Consider the following 19,999-nt stretch of genomic DNA (forward strand, 5'->3'; position numbering starts at 1 on the left):
GTTGTTATGGCGACAACTGCTGGGGTTTTGGGGGGGGCACGCATGCTTTGTTAGAATGTGTGGCAGAAGTTAGTAAAAAGAACAGAAAAGCTTGCTTCCGTGCCGACTGGATTATTTCTTGTTGTTTAAATATAATATTGGCGACGAGGATGGCCGAATTCAGTCTACCCCCACCTGCACCTTTCCTTGTCGTCCCTGGAGAACCTCCAATTCCGTGGGCAACTTGGCTGGACAGCTTAGCAGTGTATCTGGGAGCTTTGGGCTACGACGATATTCCAGACATGAGGTGTAACCGCGGTGTAAATACACCAGAGTTAAGTTTCAGTTAATATGTACATATCAGTAGACATCCCATAATTTCTACACCAAAAGTATATGTCACTTTAATGTAACCCCGGCGTAAATACACCAGTTAAGTTTCAGTTAATATGTACATAGCAGTAGACATCCCATAATTTCTACACCAAAAGTCTATGTCACTTTAAGTATGTTAACTCACAACAGTTAGGGGGCGGGGCTAACGGGCCATGCGGAGAGACCGGGGGGGGGGGGACGAGAGCCTGCTGGCACTCAGCCATGAGGGTTTGAACGTATTATGCCCTAAAGTTGTTTTTTGCCTACAGTTTTGACTGCTGATATTATGTTTAGCTGCCAGCTAACATGTCACTGAGGTCTTGTGAACCTGTAGCATGTGTTTTTGGAGCTAGTCTCGTCAAGTGTATACTGCCACATGCTACTTAGCGGCCAGTGAGCGCCCCTGCTAATGTATGCTAACCCTGCATGCGCGGACACTGAGGCTGCACACAGCGTCACCAGACAGCGCACCGTGTGACCGGGAAAGCACACGGCTGCACCTCTAGCAACGAGGGAGCTCCACTGTTTCCCCTCTTCATCGCCTCTAGGACCGAGGTGCCCTGCTAATGTATGCTAACCCTGCATGCGCGAACATTGAGGCTGCATACAGTGTCACCAGACAGCGCACCGTGTGACCGGGAAAGCACGGCTGCCCCTCTGGCAACGAGGGAGCTCCACTGTTTCCCCTCTTCATCGCCTCTAGGACCGAGGTGGATTTTTCTTCACCATAGTCATCGCCGAAGCAGATGACGTGAGAAGGCCGTCACCGGACATTAAAGTGCAGAGACATTTGACTTTTCATCAAGGGTGAGTCACCCATGGTTATAGCGCTCAAACCAAGCTCCCATCAGGCCTGCAACGGGGACGTTTATTTGTTTATTGCCTGCCTTTGTTTTTATTTTTATTTTGTGGACCGCAGCAGTGTCATTGGAGGAACTACAACAGGAATTAAAGCACAACCCCATACTGACCACACTTTGCATGTACTTACGCTCAGGATGGCCAGTTAAGTTTCTTGAGGATCTCATTCCATTTGCTAGGTTGTGTGACGAACTCTCATGCTGGGGCAATATCTGTGTCTTCAGGGGCCTTTGCACTGTGGTGCCGGGGGGCCTGTATGCATGCATGCTATCAATGGCACATGAGTGGCCCTGTTAAGCTCAAACAGCGGTGCAGAGATCTCATCTGGTGGCCAGGCATTGATCATAACATCGAAGTACATGCCAGAGACTGTGCACCACACCTCATCAGTGGGAAAACCAGAGATCAACCCCTCTGCAAACAGTCCCATGGCTGCCACACCCATGCGAACATCTCTAGCTCATCATTTGTGGGAAGATCCACGGCTGTGGAATTCCCTATTATCAGTGCTTTCTGGTGGTGCTATATGACCTCCATTCGAAATGGCCTGAAGTGGTTCTGGCTAGGACCATCACAATGCAGTCTATCACCGACACCCGGAGGCCCTGTTTGCATGTTGGGGAATGTCTTGTGTCATCACCACAAATAATGGGTCCCAGTTTGTCTCTGCGGATTTCTCCAGGTTCCTCAGTGATAGAGGAATAAAACACGCATGGCGTACTACAGTCCACAAGCAAAGAGGCATCGAACGGTTCAATCAAAGCTTGAAGAACGTCATTTGAGCACACCTGGCTCAGGGGTATGCGTTTCAGACAGCACTCAACCAAGCCTTGATGCACTACAGTGTCAGCCACCATGTCACAACCAGAGCCTCTCCAGTACACCTCGTGCTAGGTTGGGAAACGGAACTGCCACTGGCCAGACTCAAGGCACAGCAGCACCCAGTCATGGACCAAAGCCTCTGTAAACAGATGCCAGCATCAAACGCAGCAGTATTTTGACCAGAAACACAGGGTCAAAGGCACTGCTATCTGGGTGGGTGACTGGATCCAAGCCCGTAGGCCTCATCAGGCCAACAAGATAGCATCATACTGGACTCAGCCCATCCAGGTTGACCACCAGCAGGGACCAGCCACGTTCATGTTTAGTGACAGATCTCGTTGGCTTGCCAAAAGACTGAGGAAAGGAAAAAAGCCTTGGAAGGAAGTGGTGTCCCACCACCACAAGTCTCTCCTCCACTGGCGCAGGTACATATAGACCCACAGGGGGCCCCTCATACTCCTTCAGGCCCTACAGCCACCAGCACCTCAGCAACCATAACCAGCACCTGACCTGTAGCCTCCTCAATCTCCTCCTAGCCTCCAGTTAGACTCAGTATTGGGCCATGCTCCGGGCTAAACTCCGGGTGCCTCCACAGCTGCTTTGGAGAGGCCACAACCAGTGGTTAAGGAGGGCCGACCAGTACGAGCAAGGGCCCACCCTGCTTACTTAAAGGACTATGTCACAGAGTTCCATGCGTAGGCCTCAAGGACATTCTACTTGTTGTTCAGCAGTCCTGATAAGGATTCAGTTATGCATAGGTTCCGTGCTCTTTGGGGGGGAGAGGGAAATACTGTGTACACACTGTTTGGAGTGTGACAGTATGGTAGCCATTAAACACTATCAGGTAGTGTAGGTTGTTATGGTGCTGGGGTTTTGGGGGGTGTGCACGTGTTGTTAGAATGTGTGGCAGAAGTTAGGAAAAACAACACAAAAACTCGCTTCTGTGTAGACTGGATTATTTCTTGTTCTTTAAATATAATAGTGTCAGCAGCCTGCATTGGCGATCTATCTCTTCTTCATGCTTTTCAATGGTTTTCTCAAACACTGCAAAGATGTCAGCAGCAGCCACAGTCAAACACGACGGACAATTAGTCTCAGCACTTGGATTCTGGGCATTTTCAACAATGACTTTAAAATGATTTTTTTTTTCATTCATTTGAAAGTGGTTGGCAAACCTCCTTAAGGGTGCCTTACCACCACTAGCTGGGCTGGAGTGTGGATCAGCAGACTCATCTCATCTCATCTCATCTTCAGCCGCTTTTCCGGGGTCGGGTCGCGGTGGCAGCAAGCTAAGTATGGCACTCCAGATGTCCCTCTCCCCAGCAACACCCTCCAGCTCCACCTGGGGGATCCCAAGGCGTTCCCAGGCCAGATTGGACATGTAGTCCCTCCAGCGAGTTCTGGGTCTACCCTGGGGTCTCCTCCCAGTTGGCCGTGCCCGGTAAACCTCCAAAGGAAGACGCCCAGGAGGCATCCTAATCAGATGCGCAAACCATCTCAACTGGCTCCTTTCAATGCGAAGGAGCAGCAGCTCTACTCCAAGCTCCCTCTGGATGCCCGAGCTCCTCACCCTATCTCTAAGGCTGAGGCCAGACACCCTACGGAGGAAACTCATTTCAGCCACTTGTGTCCGCGATCTCACCCTTTCGATCACTACCCAAAGCTCATGACCATAAGTGAGGATTGGAATGAAGATTGACTGGTAAATTGAGAGCTTTGCCTTCTGGTTCAGCTCCTTCTTTGCCACAACGGTCCAGTACAATGTCCGCATTACTGCTGATACTGCACCAATCCGTCTGTCAATCTCCTGTTCCATCCTACCCTCACTTGTGAACAAGACCCCGAGATACTTGAACTCCTTCACTTGGGGCAGGATCCTACCCTCACTTGTGAACAAGACCCCGAGATACTTGAACTCCTTCACTTGGGGCAGCAACTCATCCCCAACCTGGAGGGAGCAATCCACCATTTTCCAGTAGAGAACCATGGCCTCAGACTTGGAGGTGCTGACTCTCGTCCCGGCCATTTCACACTCAGCTGCAAACCGCTCCAGTGCGCGCCGGAGGTCATGTTCTGATGAAGCCAACAAAACCACATCATCTGCGAAGAGCAGATATGCAATTCTGAGGTTCCCAAAACGGACACACTCCTCACCTTGGCTGCGCATTGAGATCCTGTCCATGAATATCACAAACAGAATCGGAGACAAGGGGCAACCTTGGTGGAGTCCGATACCCACCGAAAACGTGTTTGACTTTGTGCCAAGAATGCGGACACAGCTCTCACTTTGGTTATAGAAGGACCGGATGGCTTGTATGGATCAGCAGACTGAGGAACGAAAACCAAATTATTCCTACTAGACCAGTTTCTCTTAAAAAGTTAATCATGTGCTTATATCTTTTCTTTCCTGCTTTACCTTATTGACCTGCTAACGAAAATCACGTTTTGCTTCCCTCAATGGCATAAATTATTTAATATGCTCTTCAGCATGTCCCTTGTGTTGCAGTAATACATACTCTACTGTCTCTGGATCATTACAGCGTATACATGCCCCTGTTGAGTGCCTGCCAATTTTATGCAAAGTGTGATTGAATCCTGTAGGCTATGTTGAATTCTTAGCTGGATAATGATGTTCTCTTCCTTTCGATTCCCACTCCCAAATTATTCCAGCTCCAATTAATTTTTGTTTACTATATAAATGTCTACCTGTTTCATGATGGCTCCAATAATTTTTTTACAATATGTCTACCCATATCATGATGATCCAAGTACTCATGCCAGATTTCTTATATTTAAGGTTCAATGTAGGTTTTAGCATCAGACCTGCTTAATGGGATCCATAAGCCTATATTTTGTAATCTAATTGTCTGCTGTCCATCTCTTCATTGCACTCTACTCCAACATGGGCAGGAATACAAAGAAGGCACACATCTACAACATTATTTTTCATTCTGTTCATTATGTGTTATCAGAATCAGAATTATGTTTATGGCCATATAGGTTTACACATACATGGAATTTGACTCCGGTTTCGTGGCTTTCTCAGCATACTTAACATGGAATAATAACACTACAACACAACACGTATAATCAAACAAAATATAATTCAAACAATATATCTCGTCTACAAGAGCATCTACCAGATCTAGGACTACATAATGATAATATCAGTGACTTAGTTAACACTGAGTTATACTCTTTGAATATAAGTAATATACTAAGTGACATCTTCAGTCAGACTGAAGATGTCACTTAATAATACCCCTTTCCCACTGGCCAAAAAGCCCGCTAATGTCCGCCTTTGGTCAATGTAAAAAGGCAGAAGTTAGCGGGGTTTTTTGGCCAGTGTAGCGATGAAACGTATCTGTCAATAAACGTTGTATCTAGATGAACCAATTCAACCTTCTTTGATTTTCTTACCTGGATTACTGAGCATGCATCAAGACATAGCGACGAAGTCATTTCTGATGCTCCGTGAGGGGAGGTAAAAAAAAAAAAACGGCGTTCAGAGGAGAGATTAAAGTAAAAAAAAAAGAAGAAGCAATTGACGAGGAAAAACAAGGATAGCCGTTGACTGAGGGCAGACACAGATGTCGTGTTACTGCTCTTGGACAGAAGAACAAAGCCACTTTATTTTGCCATTGTACAGTTGTTCGGTTACAATGAAATTTGTTTTCTGCATTTAACCCATCCTATTGCATAGGAGCAGTGGGCAGCTGTGGTGCAGAGCCCAGGGACCAACTCCAGTTATTTCTTCCTATTGCCTAGGTCAGGGGCACAGGCAGGAATATTAACCCTAACCTGCATGTCTTTATGATGGTGGGAGGAAACCGGAGCACCTGGAGGAAACCCACGCAGACATGGGGAGAATATGCAAACTCCACACAGAAAGGACCTGGGACGGCCTGGGGTTCGAACCCAGGACAACAGTGGCAACAGTGGTTGGCAACAGTGCCAACCACTGGGCCACCGTGCCGCCCAGATTGGTTTTCTTTAATTATTTGGAGTAGGCTATGTAGCTATTACATGTACCCTACCTAAATCACGTATTTTTGTCTTGGAACTGTGGAAATTTCATCGAATTGTAACTATGCTTCGACAGTGTTTGTGTAATTACTCTCACTGTCAGAAGGGTGAGACAAAGATTTGCACTGCAGTGTCTTGATGCATGCTCAATAATCCAGGTAAAATAATCCCATTAAATCCCGCACTGATGGTTTAATGTTTATGTTTTTTCAAAGTTTTGTGTATTTCACTTGATATTTGTGTTTTCTTCATGTATTTTGCATTTTCTTAATGTTTTTGTGTTTTCTTAATGCTTTTGTGTTTTGTACCTCTGGCCAGCATAGTTATGAGATCTGTGATACCCTGAATGCCCGAAAGGAGAAATAACAAGAAAAAATAAATGAATGAATAAATATATAAAGGGGATTGCATGTTTGCTGCACAGTTGTTAAAAATGTGAGTGAGGAGGACAATTAACAGAACAAGTTTGAGATCTTTCTAATAGGCCCAACACAGACATTGTATAAATAGATGGTTCAGGGCATGTTGAACTGGTCAAAACTGATGAAAAAGATAGGTTCATGAGATTCCCACAAAAACCTGTCATTATAAGTTGCCAAAATGCGTTGATATCAGAATGAAACTGGGACACTGCAAAAATTTTAACACGGCTATTTGGCTAATTTAAGGAAAACATGCTGCCTCCCTGAGACATTCATTAAGAGGTATTAGAAAGAACTACATCCAACACTGTGGTGTCAAAAAGAAGAGAAAACCGGAAACTGAAAACAAAACCAGGCCTATGAAACATCTGAAACTGCAGTAAATTTTTAAGAGAAAAAAAAAGAGAGCAAAAACCACAGCAAAGAAAGAAAAGAAACTAATGTTAAGAATGTTTACCTTTCCAAAAAAGTTTAAAACTTTGAAACCATAATGATAGTAGCTGATATGGGGAGGATATTATTTTGTGGTCACAAAAGGGAGTTGGGGCAACATTTCCATAGAGAAGATATATAGACTGAGATAAGAAGAGGACTGGGTCACAATCAAAGTTTTTTCTCGAGTTCGAAAACCAGCAGGGAGACAACCAACGACATGCTCTAAATATGTCAGTATCCTTCAAGAACTTATAGAGAATGTAAGGGGAAGCCAATGAAAATTAATTTCCCCTTCACTGTAAAATTGGTGGAAGAATGGTTTTCTTTATGTAAAATTTATTGGCCTATTGTTGCAATATGGTGTCCTTGATGAAACTGACACCGCCTGCAGGATATACTGTGCTGTAACTGGACACCACACTGTTACTGTAAATGAAACATGGTCTGTAACGATGGGTATAATTACAATGTCATATTAGAGAAAAAAAATAACTGAACAAGCCTAAATACTGAGAAGTCATTAGAGACATTTAAAAACAAATGTGGTTAATCTAATGAGCAGATTAACGACTTTGTTTTGTTGTTTATAACATCTGTATATGAATGACCTTGAGCCAAACTTGAAAATGGTTTCACTCACAGTGGGTTGAATGATACTATCATGATGACATGAAAAAAAGAAAAAGATGAGATGTTCAACTCAGTAATTTTTGCACAAGTGTCTTTCTACACAGGAGGAGCTGGATGATGCAAATTGCTACACCAGATTTTGACACAGAGTAACCGATCAAAAAAACAACACCTCTTTTCTTCCTATCTGAAAGCTCAACAAGGCCAATTATATAGTTGTGCAAGACCTAAGAACTATAAACGATTTCATCTTTCAATTATTACTGTTGCAAACTCTGCTACAAATGTACCTTCTGCCCTGAAATACTTGCCAATGGTATCGGCTTTGCTTTTGAAAAAGTTATTTTTTGAAACGGCTCTAATCAGACTGGTTCCCTACAGAGCACAGCTGCGCTAGATCTTTCCACTTGCTGCTCAAGGAAAGATGTGTTCTCATCGACTTTGAATGCTACACAACATTTCAACAAGTCACACGCTGTTGGTTCAAAACATTTGTCTCTAAGGTAATGGTGATCAGATAAGCCAAACCAATCACACAAAAAATCGATCCTTTCTAGGCATGGTGGGATATTGTAGGACAGTGGATGGCAAATTATGCTGTATGGTAAGCCCATCTAAACTATTTACAAATCAACTATTTTTATGGCCCTACTAGCTTGGACTGTAAAAGAAGAGAATGGTATTGGTATTGAAGAATTAAAATTGGCTCTAAAATTAGCAAAGTTAGAATTAGTTAAGATTGGATTTTAAAGATTATTCTTTATTGCAGTGTTTTTGTGGATGGATTCTGACCGCCATAGTTTATATCTATCTTTTTTTTCTACATTAGTTCTTTGTGTACTATTTTGTCTGCTAAACAAACATTAAGGAAAACCAAAGTTGTACACCCCTCTATTACTCTGAAGAGGAGAAGCTATGATTCATTAGAATATGTTTCAAACATTTGTCATTCATTTCTTGAATTAATTTTTCTTTTTGGTATGTTGTCCTTTAAAAATTGTGAGGTTGCTTTATTGTTTGCATTCTTGTGCCTCATCTATTCATGTGCCTCATCTCATGCTTCATCAGAACTGACATCTTGAATGTCCCACCGGACCCCTGGTGCTATTCTGTTCAGATCTGTTTAAATGCATCTAGTTAGCTCCTAACCCCTCCCGGCCCTTTGTTGCCATATTCTTATTTTTCTTATTTTCAAACCCCGACCCAGCCCCTATAAACTCCCCCCTGATGTAGGTGTATAAAGAATACAGCCCTACACAATTTTTACTGGCTTTGTAAGAACTAGGCTATTTCATTACAATCAAATTACACAATATGTTTTTATGTTATTGTTGCATTTGTAATAATGGTACTGAATGTTAAGACTGATATCAATTTCTTGTCCCCCCCCCCTTTTTCTCCCCAATTGTATCCCCCCAATTACCCCACTCCTCCGAGTGGTCCTGGTCGCTGCTCCACCCCCTCTGCCGATCTGGGGAGGGCTGCATACTACCACATGCCTCCTCTGATACATGTGGAGTCGCCAGCCGCTTCTTTTCACCTGACAGTGAGGAGTTTCGCCAGGGAGACGTAGCATGAGGGAGGATCACGCTGTTCATCCCAGTTCCCCCTCCCCCCTGAACAGGCACCTCTATCGACCAGAGTAGGCGCTAGTGCAGCGACCAGGACACATACCATATCCAGCTTCTACAGCCAACTGTGTCTGTAGGGATGCCCGACCAAGCCGAAGGTAACAAGGGGATTCGAACCGCCGATCCCCGTGTTGGTAGGCAACTGAATAGACCACCACCCCACCCAGACGTCCCTCAATTTCTTGTTCTAATAAGGCCTCTACATTGTCCTCCTTGCCCAACCTCTTAATCACATTGATTTAATTGACCTATCTGAATTGTAATCCCTTTATGTTGTTAAGTTTTTTTCCCTATAACTTAACCTTTTGTTAATCTTACATTACATACATTAAATTACATTTGTCTGAACACCAACTCTGGCAAAACCTCTGCCTTCTCATGTTACTTGAATTTAGTGATTCTTTCGACATGTGCTACTTCTAGACAGACTGGAGAAATAGGTTGGGCTTTCCAGAATTGTCCTAAATTGGTTCAAATCTGGTTTACAATTGTAGGGACTTTGTTTCAATTGGCTGCTTTGTATCCGTTTGCAAGAAAATGACTTGCAAGGTCCAACAAGGCTCAATCCTTGGGCCAGTACTATTCAACCTTTACATGTTCCCATTAGGTCAAGTTCTGAGACATAACAAAGCCTCTTAGCACAACTATGCAGACAATATAAATAGCTCTCTCACCGAGTGATTTGTTCCAAGCACTGACAAGGTGTATCTAAAGTGCTTGGAACAAATCATTGGCTGGATGTCCCAGGTTGAAATTTATAGCTCACATCGATCCCTATCAATCAAGAATACAAGCCAAGCTAGAAATCTGGCTGTATTATAGCCCCAGAACTAAATTCTGATAGCCACATAAAGCAAGTTACAAAGAAGACTGAAGATATATCTCCAGTTCTCAGATCTGATCAATTTTAAAATACTGCTCCTCATTTGTAAATCTCTTAATGCGTCAGAGCTGAAACACATCACTGACCTGCTTCTAACGCTCTCGACTTCTCAACAAAGGCTGATCTGCTAGTAGTTTCCAGGGTAAAAACCAAACATGATCAGATAGTGGTCAGTCACTATGCAGCTCACAACTAGAAAAAAAATTATCTGAAGAGATTAGATTTGCCTCAAGTGTGAGCTCAATTAAATCCAGGTTAAAAACTTTTGTTTGCCACTGCATTTCACTAAAGAGTTACTTAAACTCGTTTTATTTTTAATTCTTTACCTTATTCTTTTAATTTTCTTCTAGATATCAATTTATACCGTTATGTGAAGCACTTTGAAATGTGCTATATAAATAAACTTGCCTTGCTTCTATTGGTTCCACTAAAAACTCAGAGAAAGATGTAAGAGGAGATTTGATGCACACTGACTCATACTGCCCACTGTTAGGTGTCTTTATGAAAGACTCAAATGATGGGGTAAAATTATACAGAACCAACTAATTCCTTTCATTCAAGTCCAGTTTCAATGTTGCTCCTTATAATCAGTTCCAGTCTGTCTAGGTGTGTTTTTCATCCCTCCGCTGTTGTAACTAAGTCCAAACTCAAAATAATACTCATTTCATATTACTGTTCTCTATTGCCAGCCTCAGTCGTACTTTCAGTTTTTTAGATGTCTTTAATGATTTTGTTTCAGATCTTGATTACTCACCCTAATATTATAATCATTGAAAACATTGTCAAAGTTGGCGATGGATGTTAAACCCACCACTTGTAAATGTGTTCCCCTCCCTGCTAAACATTTTAAAGATTTAATTTTTGAAAAATTAAGTTACAAATTCAGTACTGTCAACATAATTGAGTGCCACTTCCATTTCATAGACAATATCAAAAGAAGCAGTTACAGATTTTATCTAAAATAAGGCATTTCGGGAAAAAAAATGTTGGTGACACTAATGCTAATTGAACCAAGTTTCCTGGCATTATCATGTTGGCGATATACGTATTGGATTTGACTTGAATAGGTTAGGCTGGTTCAATGAGAATATAGTACCTTTAATTTACTCTTAAGAAATATTCATGTCTCAGTCGCAAATATTCTGATATCTTCATTGGAGTCTAATTTTAGTCTGCTGTCAAGTACAGAATACCTGTCAAACTTAATCAATTCATGACAGGTTTCCCTCAGTTAACTATAAAATATGATATTCAATTTCCATTTAAGATCTAATTTGACCATTGTAGGCAAGTCAGATGTACACAGATTTACATGATGACTTAATCGTAGCATGTGAACGAAGTTAGATTTTTCTCACAAGATGATCCAAGCTAACTCATTTTGTTTACTATACCATAAGTTTCCTCTGACTGCTATTTTGACTAAAACCTCACAACAGACTAACAAAGTAAAAAAAAAAAAGGTTTCTCTCTTATGTACTCTCATGTGACTGCATATCTCCTCTTCAAGGAAGCCCTTTAAACTGAGCAACTAAATGTTATTTTCTCAGGTTTGCACATTTCCTCCTCTGGAACCCTTTTATCAAAGACTGCAACTAAACGGCTTCTCTCCTATATGTGTTCTTATGTGTCTCTGCATATTTCCTCTTTGAGAAAACCCCTTACCACAGATTGTGCAATTAAATGGTTTCTCTTCTGTATGTGTTCTCATGTGTGTCTGCAAATGTCCTCTTTCACAAAACCTTTTACCACAGATTGAGCAACTAAAGGGCTTCTCTCCAGTATGTGTTCTCATGTGTGGTTGGATTTGTCCTCTTTGAGAAAACTCTTTACCACAGATTGTGCAACTGAATGGCTTCTCTCCTGTATGTATTCTCATGTGTCTCAGCATATCGCCTCTATGAGAAAATGCATTACCACAGACTGAGCAACTAAAGGGCTTCTCTCCAGTATGTGTTCTCATGTGTGGTTGGATTTGTCCTCTTCGAGTAAACCCTTTACCACAGACTGAGCAAATGAAAGGTTTTTTCTTAATAGATCTCTGATGACCTATTTCATTATCTTTTGCATCAAAACCGGAACAAGATTCTATAGTTTTGTTCCAGTTATCATCGCTGTCTTCAGTCTCACTTTCGGAATAGTCTGAAGGGAGGTCCTCACCATCACTAGTTGGTTCTAAATTACCATCCTGATCTAGGTTACTGGCTGGTTCTGACAGTCCAAAGTCCTCGCCATCAGGTTCTCCTTTCATCTGATCAGTTGAAGTGCTGGCTGAAAGCTCTGGCTGTTTGTTCGCCTCAGTTTGGCTTTGATGAAGCTGTGAGGAGTGAGATTTCCCTTCATTGTTTTCCCTCTTCACAGGCACAGGAGGGAATGGTAACTTGGTGTTATCTGCCTCCTCTATTCTTTGAAGCTGCTCTTCCTCTTGACTGGTCCAGAGTTCCTCCTGCTCCTCTTTAATGTCTGTGGTTTCTAGCTCCTCCTGGCCCAGATTGGTTGTCCACTCCTGAAGCTCAAAAGGAACCTCATCTTTATGGTCAAACAGATGTCGAGGATCTAATCAGAGGGGAGAAATAACAAAGACACGTTAATGCTAGTTCTACTTGAAAAGTTAACTACACTCACTATTTCCATGTTTTATCTTTTAACAGAAAGGTGGAACATGACAAAATATACCTTCAGCTGCTCTGCTGAATGTTAGACTGTCAACAATGAGCTTTCCTACAGTCAACAAACTCCATACAATTAGCCTTAAGTCAAGATTCTTTAGGATCAATTTTCTAGAACAGGGGCCTCATTTATAAAATTCAGCGTAGATTCCATCCTTAAACATTGCATACGCACAAACCTCAGAATCTATGTATGAACAGAAATAATCAGATCTATAAATTCGTATGCCGCACACTTTTATGCAGTCTTCTTGTTATAAATACCAACCTTCACTGAATTGTGCGTGCATGCACTCCTCCCATGTGTGGTTCCACTATCATCTATTAATGGTTAATGAAATAGCTCATGAATATGCTGACATTTCTAAGGAGCGTTTATTGGACTATCATTTAGGGGAACATGCAAAAGTCGACTTTAAGAAAGAGGGTGAAATTTGCAGAGTCAGAGATCAAAGTGCTCATCACTGAGGTTGAGCACAGTTATACTGTTTGAAATGCCTCTAGGGAGGCCCCCAAACAAAAGGAAACAACTTGAATGGCAGTATGTGATGGCAGCAGTGAACAATGTTGGCACCACACTGCAAGCTATTGCTGAAGTAAAACCTAAATTTAGTAAAATGAATGCTGTATTAAAACAAATTTTAAGGGGTGTCAGGGTGGCGCAGTAGCCTATTCCATTGCCTACCAACACGGAGATTGCCAGTTCGAATTCCCGTGTTACCTCCGGCTTGGCCTGTGGGTGGGAAGCCGGATGTGGGTATGTGTCCTGGTCGCTGCACCACCGCCTCCTCTGGTCAGTCGGGGCGCCGGTTCAAGGGGGAGGGGGAACTGGGGGGAATAGCGTGATCCTCCCACACCTACATCCCCCTAGCAAAACTCCCCAGTCAGGTTCAAAGAAGTGGCTGGCGACTCCACATGTATTGGAAGAGACATGTAGTAGTCTGCAGCCTTCCCCAGATTGGCAGAGGGGGTGGAGCAACTGCCAGGGCAGCTCGTTAGAGTGGGGTAATTAGCCGGATAAAACTGGGAGAAAAAAAACAAAAACAAAAAACTATACCATTTGTCTGTTCATAGACCATGTATCACTTCTCCATGTAATGCAATCGCTGGAGGAGCTTGTCCTTAATTTCGAATGTAACCCTAGTCCATGTCATCTGGCACAATGTCAGTAGAGTTGGGACTGATCTGATCCTATTATCGGCATCGGGCTCCGATACTGATGTATTTAAGTCATTGGATATCGGACTGATGTTACTAATCCACAACCAATCGATTCCATGGTCTGATGTTTTTATGAATCATAAATATTTAATTTTAAGCCCATAGCCAAAATGGTATATGTAAGTTCAGGTAATATAGAGTGTTTTGAGTGTGGGGACATGTGACACAAGCACTTTGCTTGTCGGCATTCAGAATGGGAAGCAGAGGGGAGTAGCTAGGAGGTATGTGTGTGTGGGGGGGAGGGGGGGGGTAACGAGGCCTATGGCTGTGGGGAAAAAAGGGAAACCCCACAAAATTGTAAATCTGGAGTCTCCTAAATGCCATAGTAATTCGGAGAAAAATTAATTGGCCACAGATAACGTAGTAACTGTATCAGAGGAACCCATTGTGCGTGTAGTTAGTGACACTGCTGCATGCATAACCTCCCCAGCAGTTGCTGCACTTAAGCCTGAGCAGGAGGCACGTGGCGGCAAACCCAACTGTCACCGAGAGCCAGGAGAATGAGGATGACTATGAAATGGAGTATGATTCTGACTGAGACAACAGATTCTTGGCGACCAACCAGTGAACAATACACTGTGGAGGAAATCAGTGTTTTTTTGGATGAAACATTTGGCAAGTCTGCCTAAGTGATTATTTTCCGACACAGCAAAATTTCTCAAAACTGTCATAGCACTGCAAAAACTTGTAGGGTTTAGTTTATTAGATGAAAAAAAGTGTTGACGTTTAAGAAAGCCTGTCGCCACTTAAAAAAACACAAAAAAACACCTGTTCACAATAAAGGGATGGACACTCAACAGACCAAAAAAAAAAAAAAAAAAAAAACCTAACAAATAATTGTAAATGGTAAATGGACTGGATTTTATCTATTGCTTTTCTAGTATACTGAGCACTTAAAGTACGTTTTTTCAATGTATGCCTCACATTCACCCATTCACACACACATTCATACACTGATGAAGCCACTGAAAGCCATTGAAACTCACCCACAGGTGGATCAGTATAAAGTTCTGTCTTAATGAGATACTTGTGGCCTCTCCTGCTGGCGTACAATAGACTGAATGTCAATGTCAATGTTTATGCATCCAATCTACATGAGCTGGAATATAGTTTCATCTGTCAGCCTGTTTCTGTCTTTTGACTTGATGTGCCTCATAGTTGAGAAGCTGCTCTCACAGATGTAAGTGCTCTCAAACATGCTGGCCATTGAAAGTGCAAAATCCCTGAAGAGTGGAAAGTGGGACTCGGGTAGAAGTCTCCAAAATAAAATTCCTTTCTCAATATGCTTTGCTTGAAAGAAGGGGTCTGACTGCAGTTTGCAAAGTTCAAGCTGCAACCCTGGGGGTTGCTCACTGACAGCGGCAGAGAGGGGATCAGTGAATAACACAATTTAAGGCTGCATGGCATGGAAATCTTGAAAACATTCCTTGAACTGCTGCTGCAGTGTTTCTATGTCTGCTGTGTACTTGAGGAATGTTTTCTCGCGTTCGGGGACACCTTTGCGCATCTCTTCACAGGCGACAAAGTTTGCCAAATTTGGATGGTCGGATGAAAAGCTTTCTTTGAACAGGGCTAATTTACGCTTAAATGCGTTCATGTGTGCAGAGATCCGACAGTTTGGCCTCTTCCCTGCAAACTGCATATTAAGGTGATTAAGGTGCGACTTAATATCCGCAAGGAAGGCCATGTCACAGAGAAAATCTGTATCCCTGAGTTTACTGCAGTAAGCACTTGTATCACATCGAATGCTGTCCTCCAAGAACACTGGGATTTCAGTGCACAGCGCAAAAAACCTCTCCAAGCACTTCCGGCAACTCATCCATCTGATCTCAGTGTGCATCTGTAAATCCCCATAAGCGGCATTTACTTCATTCAAAAAAGTCTACAAACTTCCTATGATTGAGAGACCTGTTCTCCCCTCGAATGGCATTGGTAATCTTGGTAACTAAATCCATGACAGGGCTGAAGTTCACTGTCTTGGCGCAGAGGGCCTCCTGTAAGATCTAAATGAAATAGGATTTAGCCTATGATAAAAATTCTTGCAAAGAAAACCCACATTCATAACAATATATTAATAGTTAGCTAGCAATAACATTACCCACCTGATATATGATGCAGTCCAATATTGGACAGTCAATGCCACTGTTGGAGGAGCCTGGCGAATCCAGTGCGTCTTCCTCGCATTTGATGGTGCACCATTGGTAAAAACTGCTGAAAGCTTGTCAAAGCTCCCATGCTCACTTACAAAACTTTTAAAGGCATTGAAAACATCCTTGCCCCTTGGTAGTGTCATGCAAAAGACACCAATTTCAATAACTCCTCATGCACTTCAAATGAACTGTCAATGGCTATTGTGTAAATGAGAAGCTATCTAACATCCATCACATCTGTACTCTCATCCAACGCTAAGGAGAAGTACTTGCAGTCATGCATGACTTGTCTGAGCTTCACTTGACATGATTTTGAATGTCAAAAATTCTTCGTGCCACTGTGCGACAGGACAGAGACTGTTTCAAAGTTATTAGCTATGTTATCATCTCCAAAAGCTTTAGCCATCTCTATTGCACATAGCTTCACTTTTTTGCCATCTGACAAGGGCTTCTTTGCTTTAGCAAGCTCAAGGGAAACAGCGTAAGACGCATTGAGAGACGACTCCTGTGTAGACGTGGCTTTGGTAAAAAGGCTCTGCTGTCTTGTGTATTTTTCCTTTGAGGTCAGCGATGATAGCAGCTCTGGCACCTCTGGTGTACATGCCATATTTGTCTTTGTGTGTGGCATTGTAGTGGTGACTCAAGTTGAAATCCTTCATGGCTGAGGACCTGAGTACAACTATCACATCGGTGGTACTTCTTCCAGGCATGAATCCAAATTGTACTTTCTCTATAGTCACTTACTCCCTCACTCTCTTCCATAAGTTCATTGTATGACCCATCAATTTTATCCCTATGTAGTTGTTGCAACTTTGAATACCACCCTTTTTCTTGTAAATTGGTACCAATATGCCCTTTCTCCATTCATCTGGCATTGTCCCAGTCTGTATTATGTTGCTGAAGAGTCTTGTCAGGATATGCCAGTATTGCCTAAGTATTTCCAGAATTCTGCTGGTATATTGTCCGGTCCCACAGCTTTTCCATTTTTCATTCATTGCAACACTTTTATCACCTCATCCCTTGTAATCTCTGCCACACTCTCTTCATTCCTTGGTGGTTCATCTGCCCTTCTTTCTCTGTTATTCTCTTCATTCGTTTGGTGACTGAAATAATCCCTGCATCTTTGTAAAATCTCCTCATCTTGTGACAGTAGTCTTCCACTTGCGTCCTTGATCAATTTTACTTGTTCAACATCTTTGCTTGTGTTGTCTCTGTTTGGCTAATCATATATTATATATATATAAAATATCCATCTCTCCTTCCTTTGTATCTAGTCTTTTGTACATCCTCATAATAAGGTGAATACCACTGAATTAATTAATTCAAATGTGTTCAAATGTTGAAACAGTTGAATTGATATTTCTGCATACATTTAGTGTTACATTACTATTATAACTGCAACTACTATAATATTGACTGAGGATCGCATATGAGACCAAGATGACATGCAAATAATAAAAATAGCAAATTGCAATAGTAAAAAGCAATTTATTTATCTATTGGCTTGTAAAAGGTCTGTCATCTCATCTCATCATCAGCTTCTTCTCCGGGGTCAGGTCACGGTGGCAGCAGGTGGCAGGCATGGTGGTAAAAGATTTGTATAGCTAGTCATTTTTTTTCATCTGTCAGTCACCTTGGCAAGTAAGCCAAAAAGTTAGTTTTGGACCCTGGCTGCACTGCATTGTTGCACAGAGAGCAGTGAGTATCAGCTAAGTGCTGCCTCTGTGGTGAAGACTGAGCTATTACAGCCATGGATTGTCATAGGCTTGGCTATGTGATTCAATACGAGTCACAACCCCCCTGCTGTGCCCTTCCATCTTCGATAATAAATAATTAAAAAAAATCAAATTCTTCCATTGAGGAAAGGAGTATTTCAGCAAGAGACGTATTGAAAGAGAGACAGCGAGAGAGAGAGGATACAGTTAGAGAGCGACCAAAGTTACATTATTTTTGTATTTATCAGTCATTCTAATTTGATAGTGGGGTTTTTTTGAATAGTGTTTGATTTTCTATAGTTTTAGATAGTTCACTGAAATTAGTGGTCGATTCCCTTCAAGGCTGCTGCTGACTTGAGTGTTGTCCAGAGTAAACTCAGCTATTCCCTTGGGTAAAAAAATAAATAAAAATAAACTCCCCCAGGTCTGAGCCTAACTCCACCCAATACATAATTTTGAAAAATGCTAAAAAGTAGGCGAGGGGTTGAGAAGGAGGGCGGGGGTGTGTATGTGTGAGGCAGGGGCATGGGCAGGAGTAATTGGGGAGATCCGCGAGAGGGGTACGGTGCGAGTCACTAGTGTACACAGCCCCCTTCACTGGCCCGCCTTCTGGCATGGCATCACACACCACCCCGCAAAGATTCCCCGACTGCCGTGATGCAGACAGGCCACAGACGGAAGGAGGCCCCACGAGAGGGGCTGCAGCTTTCTGATTGCGGGGCGAGGCGGGCGAGGGGGCAGCCGACCCAGTTGATTGGTTGTGCTTCTATAGCCGTCAAAAGCACAACTTCGAACCATTGCACCAAAATTGAATATGAGGAAATAATATAACTATAACTGTCTCCCCGCCTGCCACCCAATGACTGCTGGGATAGGCTCCAGCATCCCCGCAACCCGACTGCGGATATGCGGCTTGGATAATGGATGGATGGATAACTGTAAATTGAGAGAAATTCAAAAGGTTGGTAGAAAATGTAATAAACGCAAAAGGTTAGCAGTGAACTCCTGTGAATGATGAGTCTTGATCAGCATATATTTGAAAATGAGTGCAGTTTCACACACAAGGTTGGGGGTGGAGGGAGGTGGGTCACACGTTAATGTTCTTTTTTCTTTAATTTCATTAATTAGAATTCCCAACTGGTCACCTCTACGTCAGCATTGGTCTTGCAGGACTGATTTAAAACAGTAGATGGCGTGTTGAACTAGTTTCAACCCATGAAAAACAGATTTTTATAAATTTGGTAAGAATTGTCAATACTAAACACCAACATTGATGAGTTTGAATGAATAAATTATGATTTATTTCAAACAAGTAAATAAGCTCGTAGGTCAGGTAAATCGGCCATACTAAAAAAAAATGTCCCTAGGTGTGAATGTGTCAGCTCTGTGATGGACTGGCGGCCTGTCCAGGGTGTCTCCCCGCCTGCCGCCCAATGACTGCTGGGATAGGCTCCAGCATCCCGCGACCCTACTTAGGATAAGTGGCTTGTATAATCAATGAATAACATACAGATAAGCCATTGCCAATTATCTGAAGTGATCAACAAATCCACACATCAAACTCAGCGAACGAGTATGCATCAGATTATTTGTTACATGTTTGAAAAGGAGTAGGAGGAAGTATACACTTATTTTTTCCTACCCCTTCTCACCTACGCTTAATTTAATTCAGCTACTATACATTTCAAACTCAATTCCCACTGTATTGTATAGCTCAAATTCAATGCAAGTTGTGCCGCACAATACAAACTCAACTACTGTGAAGAATAGGAGAAAAAAGAGAAGAAAAAAAACACACCAAAACACAAGAGGAAAAAAGAGAAGAAAAAGAAAAACACATCCTAACGTCATGTATCAAGAATAAACAGATCTCACTGCTACGCACAACCTAAATATCCACTCAGTGTCATAGAAAGAAAAATGAAAAATCACAAATATCCATCCATCCATCCATTTTCCAAAACGCTTATCCTGCTCTCAGGGTCGCAGGGATGCTGGAGCCTATCCCAGCAGTCATTGGGTGGCAGGCGGGGAGACACCCTGGACAGGCCACCAGACTATCACACAGGGCCGACACACGCACACACCCACACACATTCATACCTTAGGACAAATTAGTATGGCTGATTCACCTGACTTACATATCTTTGGACTGTGGGAAGAAACCGGAGCCCCCCGAG

General features: G+C 42.5%; 1 protein-coding gene across 1 annotated transcript in view; it reads right to left on the bottom strand.

The window, feature by feature from the left end:
* LOC130112983 (zinc finger protein 1 homolog) overlaps nt 1-19,999 on the bottom strand; it is a 51,766-nt gene that overhangs the window by 2,802 nt on the left and 28,965 nt on the right. The window contains exons 3-4 of the mRNA XM_056280504.1: nt 11,730-11,933; nt 10,473-10,491 (exon numbers count right to left, since the gene is read on the bottom strand). Coding sequence (XP_056136479.1) covers nt 10,473-10,491; nt 11,730-11,933 — 223 coding nt within the window. The remainder of the gene's footprint in view (nt 1-10,472; nt 10,492-11,729; nt 11,934-19,999) is intronic.

Source organism: Lampris incognitus, chromosome 5 (genome assembly GCF_029633865.1).
Source record: "Lampris incognitus isolate fLamInc1 chromosome 5, fLamInc1.hap2, whole genome shotgun sequence".
NCBI classification, from domain to species: Eukaryota; Metazoa; Chordata; class Actinopteri; order Lampriformes; family Lampridae; genus Lampris; species Lampris incognitus.